This window comes from Mirounga angustirostris, unplaced genomic scaffold, assembly GCF_029215605.1.
Source record: "Mirounga angustirostris isolate CCGP_5_RB_7025 unplaced genomic scaffold, mMirAng1.0.hap1 SCAF_4, whole genome shotgun sequence".
NCBI lineage: Eukaryota > Metazoa > Chordata > Mammalia > Carnivora > Phocidae > Mirounga > Mirounga angustirostris.
Window position 1 is genome coordinate 87,176,229 of NW_026991712.1, and position 20,125 is coordinate 87,196,353.

The 20,125-nt window shown below is 41.9% G+C and overlaps 1 protein-coding gene across 5 annotated transcripts in view; it reads right to left on the reverse strand.

The window, feature by feature from the left end:
• Positions 1–212: 212 nt before the first annotated feature.
• POGZ (pogo transposable element derived with ZNF domain) overlaps positions 213–20,125 on the reverse strand; it is a 51,578-nt gene continuing 31,665 nt past the window's right edge. For 2 of the 5 annotated variants that reach the window (XM_064588530.1, XM_045896634.3), the window contains 15 exons: positions 19,470–19,578; positions 17,959–18,249; positions 17,660–17,851; positions 15,449–15,558; positions 14,038–14,375; positions 13,525–13,679; positions 8,565–8,665; positions 7,885–8,031; positions 5,087–5,221; positions 4,802–4,974; positions 4,505–4,645; positions 3,990–4,046; positions 3,686–3,798; positions 3,449–3,473; positions 213–3,311 (listed from right to left, as the gene is read on the reverse strand). In XM_064588530.1, the coding sequence (XP_064444600.1) occupies positions 1,640–3,311; positions 3,449–3,473; positions 3,686–3,798; positions 3,990–4,046; positions 4,505–4,645; positions 4,802–4,974; positions 5,087–5,221; positions 7,885–8,031; positions 8,565–8,665; positions 13,525–13,679; positions 14,038–14,375; positions 15,449–15,558; positions 17,660–17,851; positions 17,959–18,249; positions 19,470–19,578 (3,759 nt within the window). In that variant the 3' untranslated portion in view covers positions 213–1,639. Of the gene's footprint in view, positions 3,312–3,448; positions 3,474–3,685; positions 3,799–3,989; positions 4,047–4,504; positions 4,646–4,801; positions 4,975–5,086; positions 5,222–7,884; positions 8,032–8,564; positions 8,666–13,524; positions 13,680–14,037; positions 14,376–15,448; positions 15,559–17,659; positions 17,879–17,958; positions 18,250–19,469; positions 19,579–20,125 lie in introns of all 5 variants that reach the window. The other 3 variants (XM_064588529.1, XM_045896633.3, XM_064588528.1) reach the window with 2 other exon arrangements.

Consider the following 20,125-nt stretch of genomic DNA (forward strand, 5'->3'; position numbering starts at 1 on the left):
GCTGGCCAAACTGTTTATGGGCGGGATCACTCCAGTTCACTATATTATAGTGTGCTGGGGGTTAAAAAACCAAAAAATGGAGGTGAGGAGAAACAGGGTAGTAACAAATGTCACACCCGTACCACCAGGCCCATCACATCTTGAGCATGTCCCAGTCTGTGAAAGCCTACTAAAATAGGGTTACCTAGAAAAAAAACCACATTGTTTATAAATCCATTTCCCCTCATTTTATTAAATGTTCCACTTATGTACATTTTAAAGATGAACCATTTACAAGCCTATTGCAGGCTGCCTCCTTAGCTCCCAGGAGGGACATGTTGCTGAAAGCCTTGGGATGGACAGAAGGTTTAGCTGTGGGAAAGCTGGACTTGGGTTTTTGTTCCTTTTCTCTGTATGATACAGTACATTTCAGTTTATAACCATGAGTACATACAGTTAAAAAAAATCCCTCATGCAAATCGTAGAAAAATTCTTTCCTTGAAGCTGGCAGTGAAAAATAAAGATTCATGTCTTTTTCTTTGTGCACACCCCTGTGTGTTTCTTCTTCAGGTCACACTGTTCTCTAAGCATTAAGAGAAGTAAGGAAAGCCACAGGGTAAGCAGGATTTCAACAAGTGGTCTGTCTTGTTTTTAAAGTTCAACACTTCTTGCACAAGCTCCTGGCTGTAGGACATGTGATCTCTTGAACAGGCATGCTGTCCACTTAACATGATGCAGACCCATACACTGGGAATGGCTTCCACCCTAACACTGTGATCACCTCAGTACCTCTTGCTTGCTAATGACACATGTATGATTCTTTGTCCAGAGTGATGATGTGAGCATGGGAAAAGGGGTAAGGATCCCAAGTGCAAAGAATATTGGTTTTGTCATGTTTTTGTTGGAGGGAGGGTGGTGAGGAAAAACAAATCTAATTCATCATTCTGGATGAGAGGTGACTTCATGCATTTTTAAAGCCACAATTTTGTATCTCAGAGTTGCTGGAGAAATCAACATCTCTGGAGAGGGAAGGAAGGAAAGGAGAAGGAAGAGAGTTCAGTGGGTTTTTTTTTTCCATTTTCATTTTTATATAAAAGTGTTAAGACCACAATGAAAAAAGTTTTTTTTATCCATATATATAATAAACCAGAGTTTGTGAGCTACATATTTTTGTCTTTCCCATCTTCAGAAATGTTCTCACATTGACAATGGTTGGATAGCATCATGCCCAAAGACATTGCCACACAGTAAAACAAACAAAAAAAAATCCAGATGTACTATGATACAATTGAGGTAAAAGGGGAAACAAAAAATTTAACATTCGCCCACGAAGAATTTTTTTTTCTTTTTCTTGATTTTGTCAGAAAAATACCAAACACAGTGATTTAAATTTAAAAAAAAAAAAGTCACGAAAACCTGTTTTTAGCAGAAGTGAACGACCAATGGGCCAGCTCTTGGCTCAGACGGGATCACTACTGGTATTCCTAATAATCCACAAATCCACAGGGAAACAGAAGTCACCATCGGGGGGAATGGTGGCATAAAATTAAAAAATATAAACCAAATACCCGACCTGGCATATCCCCTTTCCCCGAAATCCCCCTACCCTCCCCTTCACACTTTCCCACCCCCACTCCACACCCGCTCATGACCCCAACACTCAAATCTCCATCAGATCTAGGTCAGCTTCTTCAAAGCCATAAAAGGACTCGGTCTCGCTTTCACCCTCAAAGAGCTGGTGAAGGCTTTCAGGCTCAATTGTCTCTTCAGGAGATGACCTGGGTCGGGGAGTGGAAGCTGAGGGCTCCTCAGACTGTTCCCCACTCAGCTTCAGCTGCTCCTCTAGGGAGGCAATGAGCTCCTCCTGCATGTCAGCATTTCTCGTGGGTGAGTGAATGTTGCCATCAGGGCCAGGCAGAACACTAGCCACAAGGAAGGACCGCTGCACCAGCTCTGGACAGTCCCCAATGACGCCCAGCACCTCGGCCAGCCAGACCAGCACCAGTTGAAGCAGGACATCAGAATCGCACGCGTTATCTGCCATTTCCCGAGCCTGCTCCTTCCACTTTTTGTGTAGGAAGTTCTTGACAGTTCGTTTGATGCATACATCTAAGGGCTGGATTTTGGAGCTACAGCCTGCGGGGACCACCGCAGGCAAGGTGCTAGAGGCACTAAGCATAGCCAGCACCTCTTCGGACAAGTGAGTGCGATGACAGTCCATCACAAGCATGCCTTTGCTGCGCTGGCAAGCGGTGTGCTTCTGCCACACTCGGGCTGACCACAGCTCCATGATCTCGTCATCACTGTAGCCACTCTCCTTCGCCTCTAGCAATATAGAGTCTGGCACATTAGCAGGTTGATCCATTTGTCCTCGGTAGAAAACCAGGGTGGGGAGGACAGTGCCATCTGCTAGAATGGCCAGCACCACGTCACACCAAGGTTCCCCTGTGCCCACTGTCTGCAGGGCATTCTCCTTACGGTCATCACTGCTCAGCACCTCTGTATCCAGGAACAAGGAGATCTCATCAATAGCCACAATCATGGACAAGGGTAAGTCCTGGTTGTGAATCTGTCGTTGTACGAATTCAATGAAGAGTCCTGCATTCTCTGCCACATCCTTAGGTAGGGTGTGGGCCACAGCTCGTCGGGCATGGGGAGTCAGGTGGTGCCGGAGCATGAAACGCACAGCCCACTCATAAGAGATCTTAAACCCCCCCTCCAAAGAACGTCCTATTTTGGTGGCCTTCTGGAACAAGGTCTCCTCATTCACAGGTAGCTGTTGCTCTCGCTGGGTTAGGACCCACTCAGCCAGCTTCTCTTCTGCTTCTAAGCTCAGATATTTGCCCTCCAGATTCTCCCCCTGGGAGGCCTGGAAGCGCCGAAGCCAACGCCGGATCCGTCGTTGGGGATTTCGGAAGTGTTCAGCGGCCTGTTCTGTATTGCAGCACAGGGCAAACAGTACCACTCGAAGCTTCTTCACAGACAGCTGCTCCTTCTTGCCAACCCCACTGCCACTACCACCCCCTGTTGCCTGCTCAGGCTCCTGGATGACTGGGCTCCCTTCATCCTGGTCATCAACATTCAGACATTCGGCTCCCTCTGCAGCCAAGGGTGGAAGGGCTAAAGGCTGGGGGTGGGTTGGGGTTGGTGGTGGGGTTGCAGTTGAGGCTGGTGACGGGAGTGCTTGGGCCATAGGAGTTGGAAGCTCTTCAGGCTCAGCTGGGGTGGCCCCCGCAGATTTCACAGTGGCAGTTTTATTAGAGGGGAAGGCAGGAAGCGGATATATATTCTTCAAGCCCCGGTCATGGACTCGGTCACGAGTGTGGCCATGTCTAAAGGGTTAGCAAAGAGAGGAAAAGAAAGCTCAGTTAAACCAGGAAAATGAAATACTAATAGTAGCAGCGATAATAATAATAGATGAAAACACACTGAAAATAGAAATTAAACCATGAAGTGAGATTCCTGTTACCTTGAGTGAGACATCCAAGTGAGTCCTATAGGAAATGAGACAATAAAGAAATGTTAACTCAAAGAAACAAGCCCTCCAGTCTTATATGAATGTCAGGCTGGAATGCTTCCAATTTGGTGATGTCTATCTGAACAGTGGACGAGCTAGCCCAGGTAGAGAGGCTCCTGACTCATGGTAGGACTTATATCCTTATTTTCTTTTTTTGTTGTCCCACTAACTCCCATCTCTACTACTTACCCCGTGGCAGGATGCTGCTGGATCTGTGAGAGGGGTTGAATACCAAATGCTTGGCCATGGCATCTCCCACAGAGGTAACAAAGGTACATGAAGTGCAAGCCAGCTTGATTCCACTAAGAAAAAGAATCAAGAGTATATTAAACAAATGTATCAGTGACACTAGGGATAAAATCTGAGGTCTAATAAAGAGAGTATCCTTTCTCCTCTTTCTCAAATTAATTCACATACCCCTCCCTAAGTTACTTAAAAGGATTTAATGTAAGAACGTGAAAAATTAAGAGACCATCACTAAGTTTTCCCTTACCTCACAGAATTTTTAAACAAAGCCAAATACTTGGGGCTCTTGCGTGGAACATGATTGCTGAGAAAGACAAAGAAAAAACAGCATGAGTTAGGGGGTTCTGATCATTAACCAAGAGATCTTGGTCTCTGACAATGCCCCAACAAAAGAGATGCCACTTTAATCCATCCTCACCTCAACCCAAGCCAGTTCTCCTGTCATATTAATATTCCCTATGAGTATGCACATGAATCACCAGGAGAGCTATTAAAACACACATTCTGATTGAGTAGCCTGGGGTTGGGGAGCAGAGGCTGAATTTCTAACAAGCTCCCATCTACTTCTGCTGGTCTTTGGGCCACACTCTGAGTAGCAAGGTCCTACAAAATTAGAGCACAGACCATCAAAGCCAAATGAACATGGGTTTGACTCTTACCCTGCTAGGAGAGATGGACAAACAGCTCTAAGAGTTGAAGGAGGGAATGAAATGAGTTCTGGAGAATCTGAACTTCCAGATAAGATGTTTAACAGAGACTTACTTGATCATGTGGTTGGCGTAGGCTCGAGAGCAGCAGGTGCTATAGCGACAGAGAGAGCAGTGAACATAAGTAGGGAAATGATTAGGGAAATCCGGGATCTCAAAGCTGCACTCCAGGCACGTCTGCCGGCCCATGACACTCCTGTCAAGAAACAAAGAAATTTCTTGTTAACGCCCCAGGAGTCCTCAAACTGTGGTGGCTTCAGACAACAGATCCTGCTAAAAGGCTACTAGATTACACTGGCTATAGGAGTCGTCGTGCCCACCCGACCCCCAGCCTCCAGAAGAAGGCACTGACATTTTCCTAACAGCTCTCTTCTGGATGTTGCGCCGGACAGGGGGATAAAGGAAGACAGGCAGAGGGTCCGTTGAGGAGGACAGTGGTGCTGCCTCCTGCAAGGTGCTGGGAGGTGCATCATTGGAGGAAACAGGAACAGTTCGTGGCTGCCCTCGGGAAGCCCGGATTGTCACCTGCAAGCCAAGGGAAGGAACAATTAGACACTGTGCTAAACCTTGGAATACTGATAATCTCTATTCCCCCCGCCCCCTGGATCTATAGAAGAAACGGTGACAAGCCCTTTACCTTCGTGCCTGGTTTCAAACCTTCTAGCTGCTTGGGTTTACGGAAGGTTTTATGGTGCTGAAGCTTGTGTTCAATTTTGTCCTTGGCAAAGAGAAACTGCAGCCGGCATTTGTTGCAGTGATAAACATTCCTCTTCTGAAGGGGGGAAAAGAAAGAGAATCCCTTGAAGATTCCCAATAAATTTTCTTTCCTGATGAGAAGGTAGATTAATGCTAACAATCATCCTTTCCCCCTTTCTGTGGGTAACTGAAAGAGGAAGAAAGATACACAACACCAAAACCTACCATTGAGAATCATCACCTCCCATGGTCCCAAAGAAAGGCAGATTCACAGCCAGGATGACTAGGTCCTCCAACCATCTCTTCCTGACTTGGTTTAACAATGTGGATTAGTGGCTTAAGCTTTACTTGCCCCTACTCTGTCTTTACAATGCAGACAGTGCTACCTACTTCTGGACATTCTTCTTTTTTTTAAACACAGTAAAATGTACATTACTAAAAAAAAAATCTTTACTTTTTATTCCATATTCCTTCATGTTTTAAGTCTGCCTTCAATTCCAACCCTCCATCCCTTTGCACAGAAACAACTTGTTACCAGTTTCTTGGGTATTCTTTCATGGACAGTCTATGCACATAGCCACATAACACAAACACATCTCCAATCACAATCTCCCTCTTTGTCCTTTCTTTTCCTTTCTTAACATGAATGACAGTATTTTTCTCTACCTTTTCTATACCTTTCTATCCCTTGCTATTTTTCCTCTTAACACATCAATATATAGACATGCACTTGTCCCTGTGACACAAGTTTGAGGATGCAGACTGCCTACTACTGAAGTCCTTCAGAAACAAGACCCAGGTCTATGGTTTTCTTCCCAGGATAACAAGACTCCATTTACCTGAGTACAAGGGACAATTTCCATGCTGCTCTTTGGAAATACACATGTGGAGGATTACAGGCAGTCACCCCTATGCATATGAGTATGTGAGCCCAAGAGGGAGCTCACATGTGACAGTGCAGGAACGTGTGTGCAGACCCAGGCAAATGTTAAGCACAGGTGCACCCATCTGGTTCTCCATTTTGTGTCTTCTCTATATACCTTCACTCTTCTCTAGTGGCTCCTTCCTTGCAGCATTTTAAAACAAGGCCCTATTTAACCCATCTTAAAATCAAAACACAAAAGCAAAAACAAATTCTCTTCTGCTACCTCTTCCCCTGGATGTGCCAACCCTCAGTCTTCCCCTTCTGAAACTTGTAAAAAAGTTGTTTCCAGGGCCGCCTGGGTGGCTCAGTTGGTTAAGCCACTGCCTTCGGCTCAGGTCATGATCCTGGAGTCCTGGGATCGAGTCCCGCATCAGGCTCCCTGCTCAGCGGGGAGTCTGCTTCTCCCTCTGGCCCTCCCCTCTCTCATGCTCTCTGTATCTCATTCTCTCTCTCAAATAAATAAATAAAATCTTAAAAAAAAAAAAAAAAGTTTTTCCATTTCCTCACCTCTTCATTCATCCTGCTGAAATCTGACTTCCACTCTGCTAACCAACCACATGGCGTCCATCAACGTTGCTAAATTAAAGGTTGGCCTCTAAGTTTCTATAGTGCTTGACATCTTCCTGCAACATTTTGATCACACCCCTTTCTTCAAAACACTTTCCTCCCCTTAGCTTCCTTGACATCAAGTCTCTTCTGGTTTTCCTCCTAGGACTATGGTACTGGCTTTGTAGACAGAGTCTTCAGAGGTTCTAAACCTTCATCTTATTCTCAATTGGGGGTGAGGGAACATGGCAACTTCTACGTTTAAAATCACTTTATTTATGTAATTATGATTCCTAAGTATGTTTTCCACAACTCAGGCTTTTCTCCCAAGCTTCAGACCTATATATCCAACTACCTGTTCAATAGACAACTATATTCGCTGAACTCAGAATACCCAAACATGTAATCCCCACTTCTGCTGCCAACCTTACTTTCTACAGTGTTTCTATCTCAATACATAGTCTCACCATTCATCCATTTTTCCCGAGACAGAATTTTAGGCACTATTCCTAACTCCCTCCTCTATACCTTTACCAAATCCATCTCTAAATTGTAAATATCACTTACCTTCTCAATATCTCTCAACTCTATCCTCTTCTTTTCAAAGCCAAAAGCCACTACTGTCTCTCACCTAAACCAAAAGAGCCTTTGGCGTGTCCCCCTAACTGTGGTCTTAATCTCTTTCAATTCATTCTCCTAATGCAGCCAGTGTAATAGTAACTTAAAACAAATTTGACCATATCACTCAAGGACTTAAAAAATCCCTTTAATGCCTCTCCAATGACTTAAAAAAGTTGAAACCCCTTTTCACGGCTTATAGGATTTTCTACCACCTGTTTCCTAACTTCCAACCTCCCCCTTGTGGCCAACACTCCAACCACACTGAACTTCCTTTAATTCTATGAACCTTCACTCTGTGCTTGGAGGACACCGTTCTTCCATCCCACTTCACATGGCTCACCCTTCCTCACACTTTAGGCCTTGAATACTCTTCTTCCAAGAAAGCCTTAGCAGGCTCCCAAAATAGGTATATGCTTTTATATATCTTATACTTCCCCTAACACAGTATTCTCTAGTATACTATTTGTGTTGTACACCACTAAATCCCTGGCACCTAGCCCAGTGCATGGCATATAATTGAAATTTGGCCAATTTTTGCAAACGTACATACAGTATCTTCTCTACCAAAATCTGCCTAGCTCAGCCCTGGCCCCAGCATCCATAAAATTAAAAAAATGAGAATATGGGAACTGCTTGGTGCCTGGTACCTGGTGCCTCATGTAATGCTGTTGGAATGCATTGCCATTTTTGAAGACCTTCAGGCAATAAGGGCAGAGCAGATGCCGAGTATCCTCATGGATCATCCGAAAATGGACATCTACCTCAGAGTAGAGTGAGGAGCGATATTGACACACCTGAGTCACATAAGAGGGAAAATAAGCTAAGAGTGAACAACTGAGGCCTTAAAAAAGAGGTAGCAACAAAAATGTCAAAGTAAGAGAAAAATAAGTTTTCCTAAATGCATAGAAATCAAATTTTTATTCTGACTCTGTAATGCAGGGCTACTTGTGATAGATTCAGCTGTTAAGATAAAAATAGGGGAAGGACAAGAAAGTCTGAGAACAATCCACTTTGTGACTAAGAGGAGTAAAGTTTTCTTTGTCCATTTCTACAGGGCCATTCAGGAGACACATTCCTGCAGTACATGTGTATGTTCCCTGGCTGGGTACATGCACATGTTCCTTTAACGTTTTTCTCTGGCATGGAAAATCCTGAAAACAGACTCTAGGTTTATTATTTCTTCTGGATCTCCACAGAGTTCCTAAAAAACTGAGTGTATGCAGTAGGTATGCAGCAATGTTCATTTTAGTGGATTCTTTGTAGAATTCTCAGTGTAGAATCCACTGAGAGCGAAATGGCTAAAGCTCCCTAGAGAAAAAGGCAATACCTGGCAGACATAAGGCATCTCTCCAGGCTTATGAGTATCCTTCATATGCTGGAGAAATAGTGGCTCACTCTCAAACGCCCACTCACAGATCTTGCACTTGGCTGTAAGAAGAAAAATAATCAATAAATCCACCTGGAAATAAGACCAAAGTCCTGCTGACTCATAATCTTTATCCTCTGACTTCTCTATCTTTACTTTCATTAAATCTCTTCTTTCTTTAAAATGGCTCTGTCTTAACATCTGTGTTGCTGATAACAACAAACCTTTTGCCTCTAGCTCAGACTTCTTACTAAAGCTCCATTCTAGGTTTTGAACTGTTTATAAGACATTTTAATTAGATACTCCACCACCAACTCTAATTCAGCCTCCTTCTGATTCCTGGTTGTTTCGCTTTTCACTTCCCTACCTCCTCCTACACTTAGGCACTATCTCTGAATCTACACCCCTGTGTTCTGTCACCATTATTTCAGAATGTATCTAGGAATGGTCATTTTTCCATTCTCACAGACAAAAACTTGGTAGAAGCCCACATGATTTCCTACTACTAATCAGCTGGCTTCCAATACCTCCTATCTCTCCAATAAATAGTGTCTATACTTTACATACCATTGCCAAATGAATTATTTTAAATTACTACACTGTTTCATCCCTCTGCTCAAAGATAGACAATGATCGTCTCCTATGAATAATTCCAAACATTTATCAAACATCTACTAAATGAGTACAAGAATTTGTCCTCAAAAGACTGACAATCAGGAACAGAAGTTCTTGCCTTGTTATGAGTTGTTGAAATGATTAAACTTTGAAATTGGTCATTTTGTCAACCTTATAAGGCTACAATTCTGAATTTTTAATAATAATTTGAATTGCTACACATTTTGAATTAGACAAAATAACTATTTTTCTTATGGTCACTGGAATTATTTTCAAGTTTTTGCAAATGTAGAAATTGTGAATTTGAAGCTTCAAGCATTTACTGGAAAATGTCCAATCCCTGCTCCCCCAGAAGAGTGAAACTGAAATAATTCTTTAAAGTAAACAAACAAAAAACCAGGGATTCTTAATCTGGGGTCCATGGACGATGCCTCAGGGAACCTAGGTATCCCCTGAAATTATTTGCGAAAGAGTAAACTGTTTATTTTCTGGGAAGAGGGTTCACAAGTTTTGTGTTTATCTCAAAGGGGTATGGCAACCCATTTAGAAGCACTGACTAGAGATTCATTAAGTGCTACAAAGACACAAATAAAAAATTCTATCTGAAAGAATGAAGATAAGCTGTAAGATATATGAGCTGAACGTTGAAAGAATAGGGGTTTGCAAGACACAGGGACCAAGAGAAGAACAGGAACAAAGGCAGGGAGATATGGAAGTGCACGCCATGTTTGGGAAATAGTAACTAAGTGTCAACTAAAAATGACAATATTTTGGGGGTGCCTGGGTGGCTCAGTCAGTTAAGCATCTGCCTTCGGCTCAGGTCATGATCCCGGGGTCCTGGGATCAAGCCCCACGTTGGGCTCCCTGCTGAGCAGGGAGCCTGCTTCCCCCTCTCCCTCTGCCTGCCACTCTGCCCACTTGTGTGTGTGCTCTCTCTCTGTCAAATAAATAAATAAAATCTTAAAAAAAATAAAAATGACAGTATTTTCTCCTTTTGCGCTTTGCCTCTTAATTCAATTTGTCATTAATTGCTTTTCTTTTTTTTTCCTAGAACATCTTTAAATATCGGTGCTTTCCAACTTTCTGTCCTAACCTTTCCTATTCTGTGTTCTCCCTGGGCAATCTCATTCAACCTTGAAGCTCTTCCTACAACCTATGTATCAGCTCTCTTGGTATAGCTGTTACACAACATCAATAACAACAACATTAATTAAAGCAATTTCTAACACATAAACACTATACTAAGATTTATATATATTATCTCATACCAAGAAAACCAGTGAGATAGAAACCTAAGGCATCAGTCAGTTTAAGACATCTCTAGTAACCATCCACATCTGTTCTAGTTCCACACTGGAGCTGGTATGGAAAGATTCCAGAGACAGAATAACTGATTTTGCAAAGTGGCCATCCTAACACGGTCCCTCCCAGCACCATTACCCTCATGTCCTTGACACCTAACACTGTCTTTTACTTTGAGAACATAGGAGTGAACTACTACAGCTTCTGCTTCCTATTCTCCAAATTATGAAAGAAAGGACAGGGGCGCCTAACTGGCTCAGTCGGTTAAGTGTCCAACTCTTTTTTTTTTTTTTTTTTAAAGATTTTATTTATTTATTTATAGGATAGAGAGAGACACAGCGAGAGAGGGAACACAAGCAGGGGAGTGGGAGAGGGAGAAGCAGGCTTCCCGCCGAGCAGGGAGCCCGATGTGGGGCTCGATCCCAGGACCTTGGGATCATGAACTGAGCCGAAAGCAGACGCTTAACGACTGAGCCACCCAGGCGCCCCTAAGCGTCCAACTCTTGATTTTGGCTCAGGTCCTGGAATCGAGCCCCGTGTCAGGCACCCTGCTCAGTGGGGAGTCTGCTTGTCTCCCTCTCCCTCTGGCCCTCCCCCTGCTCGCATGCTCTCTCTCTAAAATAAATAAATCTAAAAAAAAAAAAAAGGAAAAGAAAGGATAGATATCTTATACCTTTCTAAGGTTCAGCCAACCTCATCATTCCATATATTCCAAGACTTTATCAAGCAATTAGTTCCCCCTTGGTTGAGTTGTTTTCCACACAGGATCCTCCCCTGACATCTGACCATGGTTTTAAGCCTGAAGCATCCTTCCCTCAACTCTACCTCTTCTTCAGTCTACTGCCCTTAAACAAGTGTGAAGAAAAACACAATGCTATTAATATTATACTATTACTATAATTAAGTGCCATGATCCATTGATGTTTTGGGACAATTCAGGAAATTTGAAAATGGACTAGGTACTAGATGATATTAAGGATTTACGATTGCTTCTGTTAGATCTTGAAAAAGGTACTATGGTTGTATATAGAATACAGTCTTTATTTTTTAGAGATACATACTTAAGTATTTGGGGGTGAAATGTCATTATGTCTATAATTTCATTTAAAAACACTTCAGAAAATAGGGGCGCCTGGGTGGCTCAGTCATTAAGCGTCTGCCTTTGGCTCAGGTCATGATCCTGGGTTCCTGGGATTGAGCCCCACATCAGGCTCCCTGCTCATCAGGTAGCCTGCTTCTCCCTCTCCCACTCCCCCTGCTTGTGTTCCCTCTCTCGCTGTGTCTCTGTGTCTCTCTCTGTCAAATAAATAAATAAATTCTTAAAAAAAAACCTTCAGAAAATAAAAGGAAACTTTTTTTTTTTTCAAAATTAAAAAGAAAGCAATGGGTCCCAAAATTAACATCAAAAAATAAGCTACTTTTATGCAGGATCTGCCATGGTGTGTGGGGAAGGGGACTATAGAAAAGGTATTTACTTCTTTGGGTCAACAATTTCTCAGGTTTTTGATCAATATAAATTTTAAGTCACAGGATACTCAAAAATGAAAAGTCAGACATAACAAGAGTGAAAAGCGAAGAGAAAAGGACTGATGAGGTTCTGACTGTCTGGGAATCTTTTTTCCCCAGAAGGAAAAACTTCTCTTTCCTATGTATAGTCCTTACATAAATGGAATTAACAAAAGCCCACCCACTGTATAAAAATGAGGTGTATTCAACTAGGAGGTGTAGATGAGTTACTCAGATTTTCTGTCACTGACAGGGAAGACTTTGGGGCCCTAACCAAGACCAAGTTGGCTACTCTGCCATTAACTGCACAGTGGTTGATTCCAATATCTATTCTATTCCCAGATTATTAGTCCAAAGCTCTACCATCTCATTAATTTTTAAGCCCTGATTACATGCTAAAATGATATTTTGGATATACTGATTTAAATAAAATATACTATTAAAATTAATTTCAGAGGCACCTGGCTGGCTCAGTCAGTAAAGCATGCGAATCTTGAACTCAGGATTGTGAGTTCAAGCCCCACGTTGCTGTAGAGCTTACTTAAAAACAAACAACAGAGGCGCCTGGGTGGCTCAGCTGTTAAGCATCTGCCTTTAACTCAGGTCACGATCCCAAGGTCCCGGGATCGAGCCCCACATTGGGCTCCCTGCTTGGCGGGAAGCCTGCTTCTTCCTCTCCCACTCCCCCTGCTTGTGTTCCCTCTCTTGCTGTGTCTCTGTCAAATAAATAAATCATTACTCTCATCTGTCTGAATTCTTCTTGTATTTAAAGACCCTAAAAGTTTAAGTATGACTTTCTGTAAAATCTATCCTCAACGATCTTTTCACTAAACTATTTCACTTATCAATGGTATTATACAATGCACAGGTTTATAATAAATATACTGTCTTGTTCTCATTTCCTTTATTTATGTAATTTCTGTCTCTGCAACAAAACCAGAAATCCCCTGAAGGACATAGGAGATATTCTAGGAAGACTGGGCTCAAATCCTCACAATGGCACCTTATTAGAGATGTATGCTCTGAAGTAAATGACTTAATTTTTGTGAGCCTGTGTTCATTCTGTATTTCCTCATCTGTTAGATGTACAGTGGAGGCGACACACACCTCATCTTACATTTCATTGAAAGCACTGTCTTAATGGTACTTTATAATGTTATCTTTTGTCTTATGTAAAGCCTATCAGGGTACTAACTAAAGTGGAGGTCCAAATATAGATGATCTTAGTAAGGTATCCATTACATTATATTATATACATTACAACACATTACAGTGGTCCTGAATCAAAGCCCCTAACAATTCTAGCACTGAATTCAATTCAGGCTTGAAGAGAAGTCTAAGTTGTAAGAAAAAAGGGTGAGTGAAGTAAGGAATTGCTCAGAAATGTGCAAAGAGCTTCCTCTACACGGATACTCATATAGAAATGATGGGCTCCTCCCAGTGCCATTTAACGAATGAAGAGCAAAGTATACCCCTAGAGTGAGTTTTCCAAACTTACTAGTCGATTCATAAGGACTATGAACATTTTCCAAGTGGCACTGGAGCTGGAAGGGCGTGGAAAACTGGCGGTAACAGTGCTGGCAGATAGTATGACCATCTACCTCACCGTTCTGCTGGTCGAGTTCTACGTGGTGTTTCATATGGTTCATGAATCTGTAGCACAGCACAAGAATACAGAAAACAAAAAAATCAGAACCCTTGGAATCCCAGAACACACATTATGTGCCCTTCCCCTCCCTTGTTTGGGACAGTCCCTTTCTGAGCCCAGAAAAGGGTTCTTGAAACTAAGAGTTCTGTGGAAAGATGTACTGATTTCCCTTACTCCACCCAAAGTTATCTCTTATTATTACCACAATACCTTCTCCTTCTATAGTACCACTTATTGATTTAATGATAATCCTTAGCCAGACTGGAAAACAGGACTACTGACCAAAGAGAAAAGACTAAAACATGTAGGAAAATTTCAGTCTTCTCTTGTCCAGGGTAACCTCTGAGGATCTTTAACACTTACCGAATGTTGTTTTTTAGTCTTTTGGTACAATGTGGGCATCGGAAAGATGTGGCAACCTTAGGGAAGTTTGTGAGTTGGGCCACTTTGCCACCATCCCGTCCATAGTAGAAGTCATCTACTAGCATGATGAGTTTGGTCTGGACAGCATCACCCACATTCTCATTTGGCTCTGGTACTTTGGTAGGTGGTGACAAAGCAGGAATAGGTGTAGAAGAGGGTGTGGAAGCAACAGGAGCTGTTTTCTCAGGGGATGGGGGCTTTGCAGCTGATGGGACACTGGGTTCTGAATCCAGAGATTTTCCTTTCTTCTGGTATTCCACCATTTCTGGGCAACAGTACTATAAAGGAAGATCATTGTGGTTATCCGGGAGGCTGGGATGTGCCAACTCCCCAACCTCATGAACATCTCTTGGGAATGGTTCTAGGTATTCTCATCCAGGTTTCACCCTTCAATTTTCTATAGTATTTCTAGAATTACGGCTCTTTCTAATGGATATTTATTTATAGCCATATGCCTCTCCAAACCCGGTACCTTGTATTCCTTCCTCCTGCCTTAGATCCTTCAACCACTTACTAGCATACTTGCTTCTGAACTCCATGGCAGGAAGAAATTCCAACCTTTGTGTCCGGACTAATACCAAAAAATGAAAAGGCTAGAAATGGGAACTGGTTAAGGACTCCTGGTTCATCCAAGGACACAATAAATAGAAAATAAACTGAGGGGTACCTAGGTGGCTCAGTCGATTAAGCATATGACTTCAGCTCAGGTCATGATCTCAGGGTCCTAGGATCGAGCCTGCGTTGGGCTCCCCACTCAGCAGGGAGTCTGCTTGTCCCTCTTCCTGCTCATGCTCTCTCTCGCTCCCTCAAATAAATAAAACCTTAAAAAAATAGGGGTGCCTGGGTGGCTGCGTTGGTTAAGTGTCTGCCGTTCGCTCAGGTCACGATCCTAGGGTCCTGGGATCGAGACCCATGTAGGGCTCCCTGCTCAGTGAGGAACCTGCTTCTCCTTCTCCCTCTGCCATTTCCCCCACTTGTGCTCTCTGGCTCTGTCAAATAAATAAATAAATCTTAAAAAAAAAAAAAAAGGAAAAAGAAAATAAACCAAGGCCAGCTTAGTTTGAGTTGATTATCTAACAAACCTGTCCTCCTGTGCTCCTGTGTAGTTTCAAAATCAACCACAGCCAAGGAATTAAGGTCGCATATGTTCCAATCTACTTGAGAGTCTTTAAACGTATCCTTCTATATTCCAAAGTTTGAAACTCTTCTAAAACAGGCCAAAAGGGAGCATAACCCTTTAAGAAACTTCTAAGTCATTTCAGAGTCCCTGCTTCACAAGCTCCTAATCCTAGAGGAGGTATGCAGTGGTAGCCACTGAAGCTGGATCCCCATCACAACTGGTATCACTTACACACATGTGACCTCTCAAAGCTTCAGTAACACGGAATTGAGCATTACACCGTGGACATATTTTCCGTCCACCATCCTGGAGGTCGAACACTGGGATAGAAGAAGAGGTCACTGGAAGAAGTGAGAAGCATTGATACGATTAATGAGATGATACTGGAAACAGATTACTGGCCCTTTGAAGAAAAGGTTAAACACTCCCTAAAGGGCGTATTAAGGTTGATACACAAGCATGAGTGATCACTATGAGGACCATTCTCTTTACCATTCTTTTAACTCTAGGCCAGGGGTCAGCATATCACAGCTCCTAGACAAAATCCAGCCAGATGCTAACTTCTGTTTGGCCCATGAGCTAGGAACGGATTTTACTTTTCTGTTGTTATACAACTTTTTCTTTAATTCAGGTAACATATACATGAAGTTTACCTCTTAACCATTTTGAAGTGTACAGTTAAGTACATTTGCACTGTTGTACAGGCAATCTCCATAACTTTTTTCATCTTGTAAATCTGAAACTCTGTACCCATTTAACAATTCCCCATTCCTCCCTCCTCTTCGTCCCTGGCAACCCCCAATCTATTTTCCGTCTCTGTGAATTTGACTCCTCTAGGTACCTCATATTAAGTGTAATCATACAGTATTTATCCTCTTGTGACTTAGTTCAGTACTTAGCAGAATGTCCCTCAGAGTTCATGAATGTTGCAGCATGTGTCAGAATCTCCTTCCTTGAACAATACGCTACTATATGTATATATCATATTTTGTTTATTTATTCATCGGTTGATGCTCATTTGGACTGCCTCCACCTTTTGGCTATGGTGAATGCTGCTGCTATGAACATGAGTGTACAAATATCTGCTTGAGTACCTGCTTTCAATTCTTTTGGGTCATACCCCAGAAGCAGAATCGCTGAGTCAGATGGTAATTTTATATTTCACTTTTTGAAAGACCATCATACCAATTTACACTTCCACCAGCAATGCACAGTCCAATACCTACACATCCTCACCAATACTTGTTATTTTGTTTTTTGGAGAAGAGCCATCCTGATGGGTGTGAAGTGGTATCTCAACATGGTTCTGATTTGCATTTCTCTAATCATTAGTGATGGTGAGCATTTTTTCATGTGCTTAACAGCCATTTGTATATCTTGTTTGGAGAAAGGTCTATTCAACTCCTTTGCCCAGTGTTTAACTGCGTTGTTTTTTTGTTGTTGAGTTGTGCTTTATATATTCTAGATGTTAACCCTTTATCAGATATATGATTTGCAAATATTTTTTCCCATTCACTGGGTTGCTTTTTTACTCTGTTCACAGTGTCCCCTTTGATATCCTAAAAGTTTAAAATTTGATATAATCTCATTTATCTATTATTCTTATATCTACTATTATATTTTTCTTTTGTTGTCCATGCTTTTGGTGTCCTATGTAAGAAATCATTGCCAAATCCAATGTCATGAAGCTTTCCCCCTATGTTATCTTCTCTTACAGTTTTAGCTTTTATGTTTAGGTCTTTGGTTCACATAGTTAATTTTTATATATGGTGTTTGGGTCCAACTTCATTGGATGTGGATGTCTGATGTTTCCAATACCATTTGTTAAATGTTTTTACACTTTTTAAATGGTTGAAATGAAAGCAAAAGAAGATATTCTGACACATGAAAATTACATATAATTCAGAGTCCACAAACAGTTTTAGTGGAGCAAGGTCATGCTCATTTGTTTGTATACTGTCTGTGGCTGCTTTTGCACCACAATGGCAGAGCTGAGTAGCTGTGGCAGAGACCATATTTAGTGCATAAAGCCTAAAATACTATCTGGTCCTTTAGAGAAAAAGGTTGGCGACCTCTGCTCCATTGAAAACCCTTATGCTCATATCCTGTCTACACCTGAAAACTTCTCTACCAAATCCCAACTTTAAAACCTTGTGCAGAAATCCACCTCCCTGTGAAGCTTTTTTTTAAATTATTATTAACCCACCCAACTGGTCCATTTCACTCATCTCTACAGCACAAGAAACAGAATTATCTCCTTATAGCTGATTTAGTTACGCTTTTCACAGTGGCTATCCCCTTTCCTACACTAAAGTTTCATGTAACAACAGACTGTGGCAACTATATTCTATGTCTCTACTTCAAAGCATAGAGTTCTAATATAACAAATACTTTATTAATGTTTCTGAATGACTGGATACTCTGTCTTTCAGGTTACTGTACCTTTCATAGAAGACTCAGGTCCACTGGTTCTCTGGGAGCCATGGGCAGAACTGTTGTTGGATACCACCACTGGCCCAGGACTCTGGCCCAGTGAAGGGATGGTGTTAAGGGTATTCACCAGTTTGGCTACTTCATTGCTATTTTCACCTGTAACCCCAGGTCGCTTCACAGTGACAAAGCTGGCAATGCTCACTGCAGGTGGAGAGGGGAAGGAGGGAGCTATGTTGGCCAAGTGATAATCATCTGTTCTCCACCCACTGCCCCGCCCAGCACTGCCATCTCCACTTCCCAGGGCTCACCTAGCTTGGGATTGGGGGTCTGGCTGGATTGGCCTGGAGGCTGAGCAGCTAGCTGCCCCAGTGAGGTCGGCTGTGTGGCAGTGGGAGTGGTGGAGGTGCTGGGTGTGGACTTGGTCTGCTGGGACTGGGACTGCGGGACGGTGCTTCGAATGGTCAGAGTAGCTGGGATGACAGTGGTGAAGGTGTTGGTGGTGGGCCGCACAGGCATTGTGGAGCCTGGCCTCACTGGGGTCATCTGAGAGAACACTTGTGGGACTCCAACTGTCGGCTTAACAAACTGGGTACCTGGGGCTTCAAAAGAGAGACAAAGAAAAGTACCAAAGCTTGGTCAATGAGCTCACCTCTAATACATTCCACCTGTCTTTACTGAAAATACTGGAATAAGAAAAGATTATTTCCCCAAAGTGTTTGGTGGCCATCAGAGGCTAACAAGAGTAGCATAGACTCTAATGTCTAAGACAATACATATCCAAGGTGATAAAAGATCCTAAGGAATCAGCCCTATTAAACTGAAGAAAGAAGATTCCTATCAACTCCTCCCAAAACACCTTACCACACTGCCTTTTTAATCCCAAGAACATAATCAGGAGTAGCTTGACCTCAGTACTGGAAGAGCGAGGATGAGTACAGAGTAGGAGGCAGTGTGCGTATGTATAGGCCAGAGGGCAGCTGTAGTCCTAAGAAAGCAATCTTTTTTTCTCAGGATACTAAAGGAGTCTTCCATTCTTTCATATGAACTCAAACAGAAGACGGACTATGCCATTCTACTAGGATCCCAGAGGTGAATCTCCTGGCTCAGCTGTAAACAATTCCACTGACAAATATATAAGAAATACCAGAACTAGGTAAGTTAAATTCATGAGACTTTCATGAGAAAGGCCAAAAGCACTGTGTGGGCTCTGAGAACAACAAAAACTTAGGAAAACAAGCTCATGGAGGCACCCATACATCTACTAAATTAGGCTATTTTTTGGCCTGAATTGTAGTAAACTTACAGACACTAAGTAAAGAACTGTGGGGAAAATTATGAGATTTTAAAAAATTATTTTCAATTTAGTTTCTTAAAAAAAATATTAACTAGTCATTGGCAAATTTATCATCAAAGGGTAGGTCATTTGTTTAATTTATATCCAAGATCTATGCTATAAAATTAAAGCAAAATAAAGTTTATAATCCCACCATGTAAGTGAGTAGACTTGTAAGAAATATGGAATTTGGGAGTTTGCAATAATATTCCTTCAGGATAACAAACACTAAAACACCAGAAACAGAAAAATGACTAAACCCTGTTTGAAGGGTGGTAAAAAGTTGAAAAGAAAAATAAATAAAAACCACCACCCTGGCCAAAGGTTAGAAACAGTTTTTTAAAAATTGGGCTTAAATCAATATGATCTTTATATTTTTAGGTTTTCCTTAAACACATTTTTTAAATGACCAAGAATATTTTGAGACAAGAAAAACAAATCTTCTGGATGCCAGTTTATTTAGAATGGGCAGACATTTTTCCTTACCTGGGACTAGTGTTATTGGTCTAACCGTTTGACCTTGCTGTACGTTCAGCACAATCCCAACCTGATTCATTGCATTTTGTACAGGCCGGACATTTCTTACAGGAAATCCCTGCATTAAAAGCAAAATGATCTTTAACATGGAGATCAGCTAACACTAAGCAGAGATTACAATAAGACTACATCCTAAAAAATTCCCACACTCTTACCTAGTGGTTCTTTTTCTAGAGGTAGAGCTTTTAAATGACTGAGATGGAGAAATCTAGGAATTTTGGCAAACTTTTGAGTGACAAAATATCAAAACTGAAGAAGCTTTAGTACATATGAGCAAAAATGAAAACCTACTTTCCTGTCTTAAAAGAACCTCAGCTTAAAAAATACCTCATTCACAAACTGGCCCCTAAACAGATAAAGGCATAGAAGAAGGGAAAAAAAAGACACTAAGAGTATTCACTGGAGTGATTCAACACAAAACAACTGTTAAGAAATTGTTCCCAAAGTCCACTTCAAAGGCCATAAACCTCTGGCAAATTTTTAAGAGAAGAATTTATAACTCAGGAAGCCACAGGCAGAGAAACACTTGCCTTTATGTTCCACATTCAGCATTAGGCTTTCAACTTCGAGTCACATTTTATGTCAAATAAGTCATCTATCTTCCT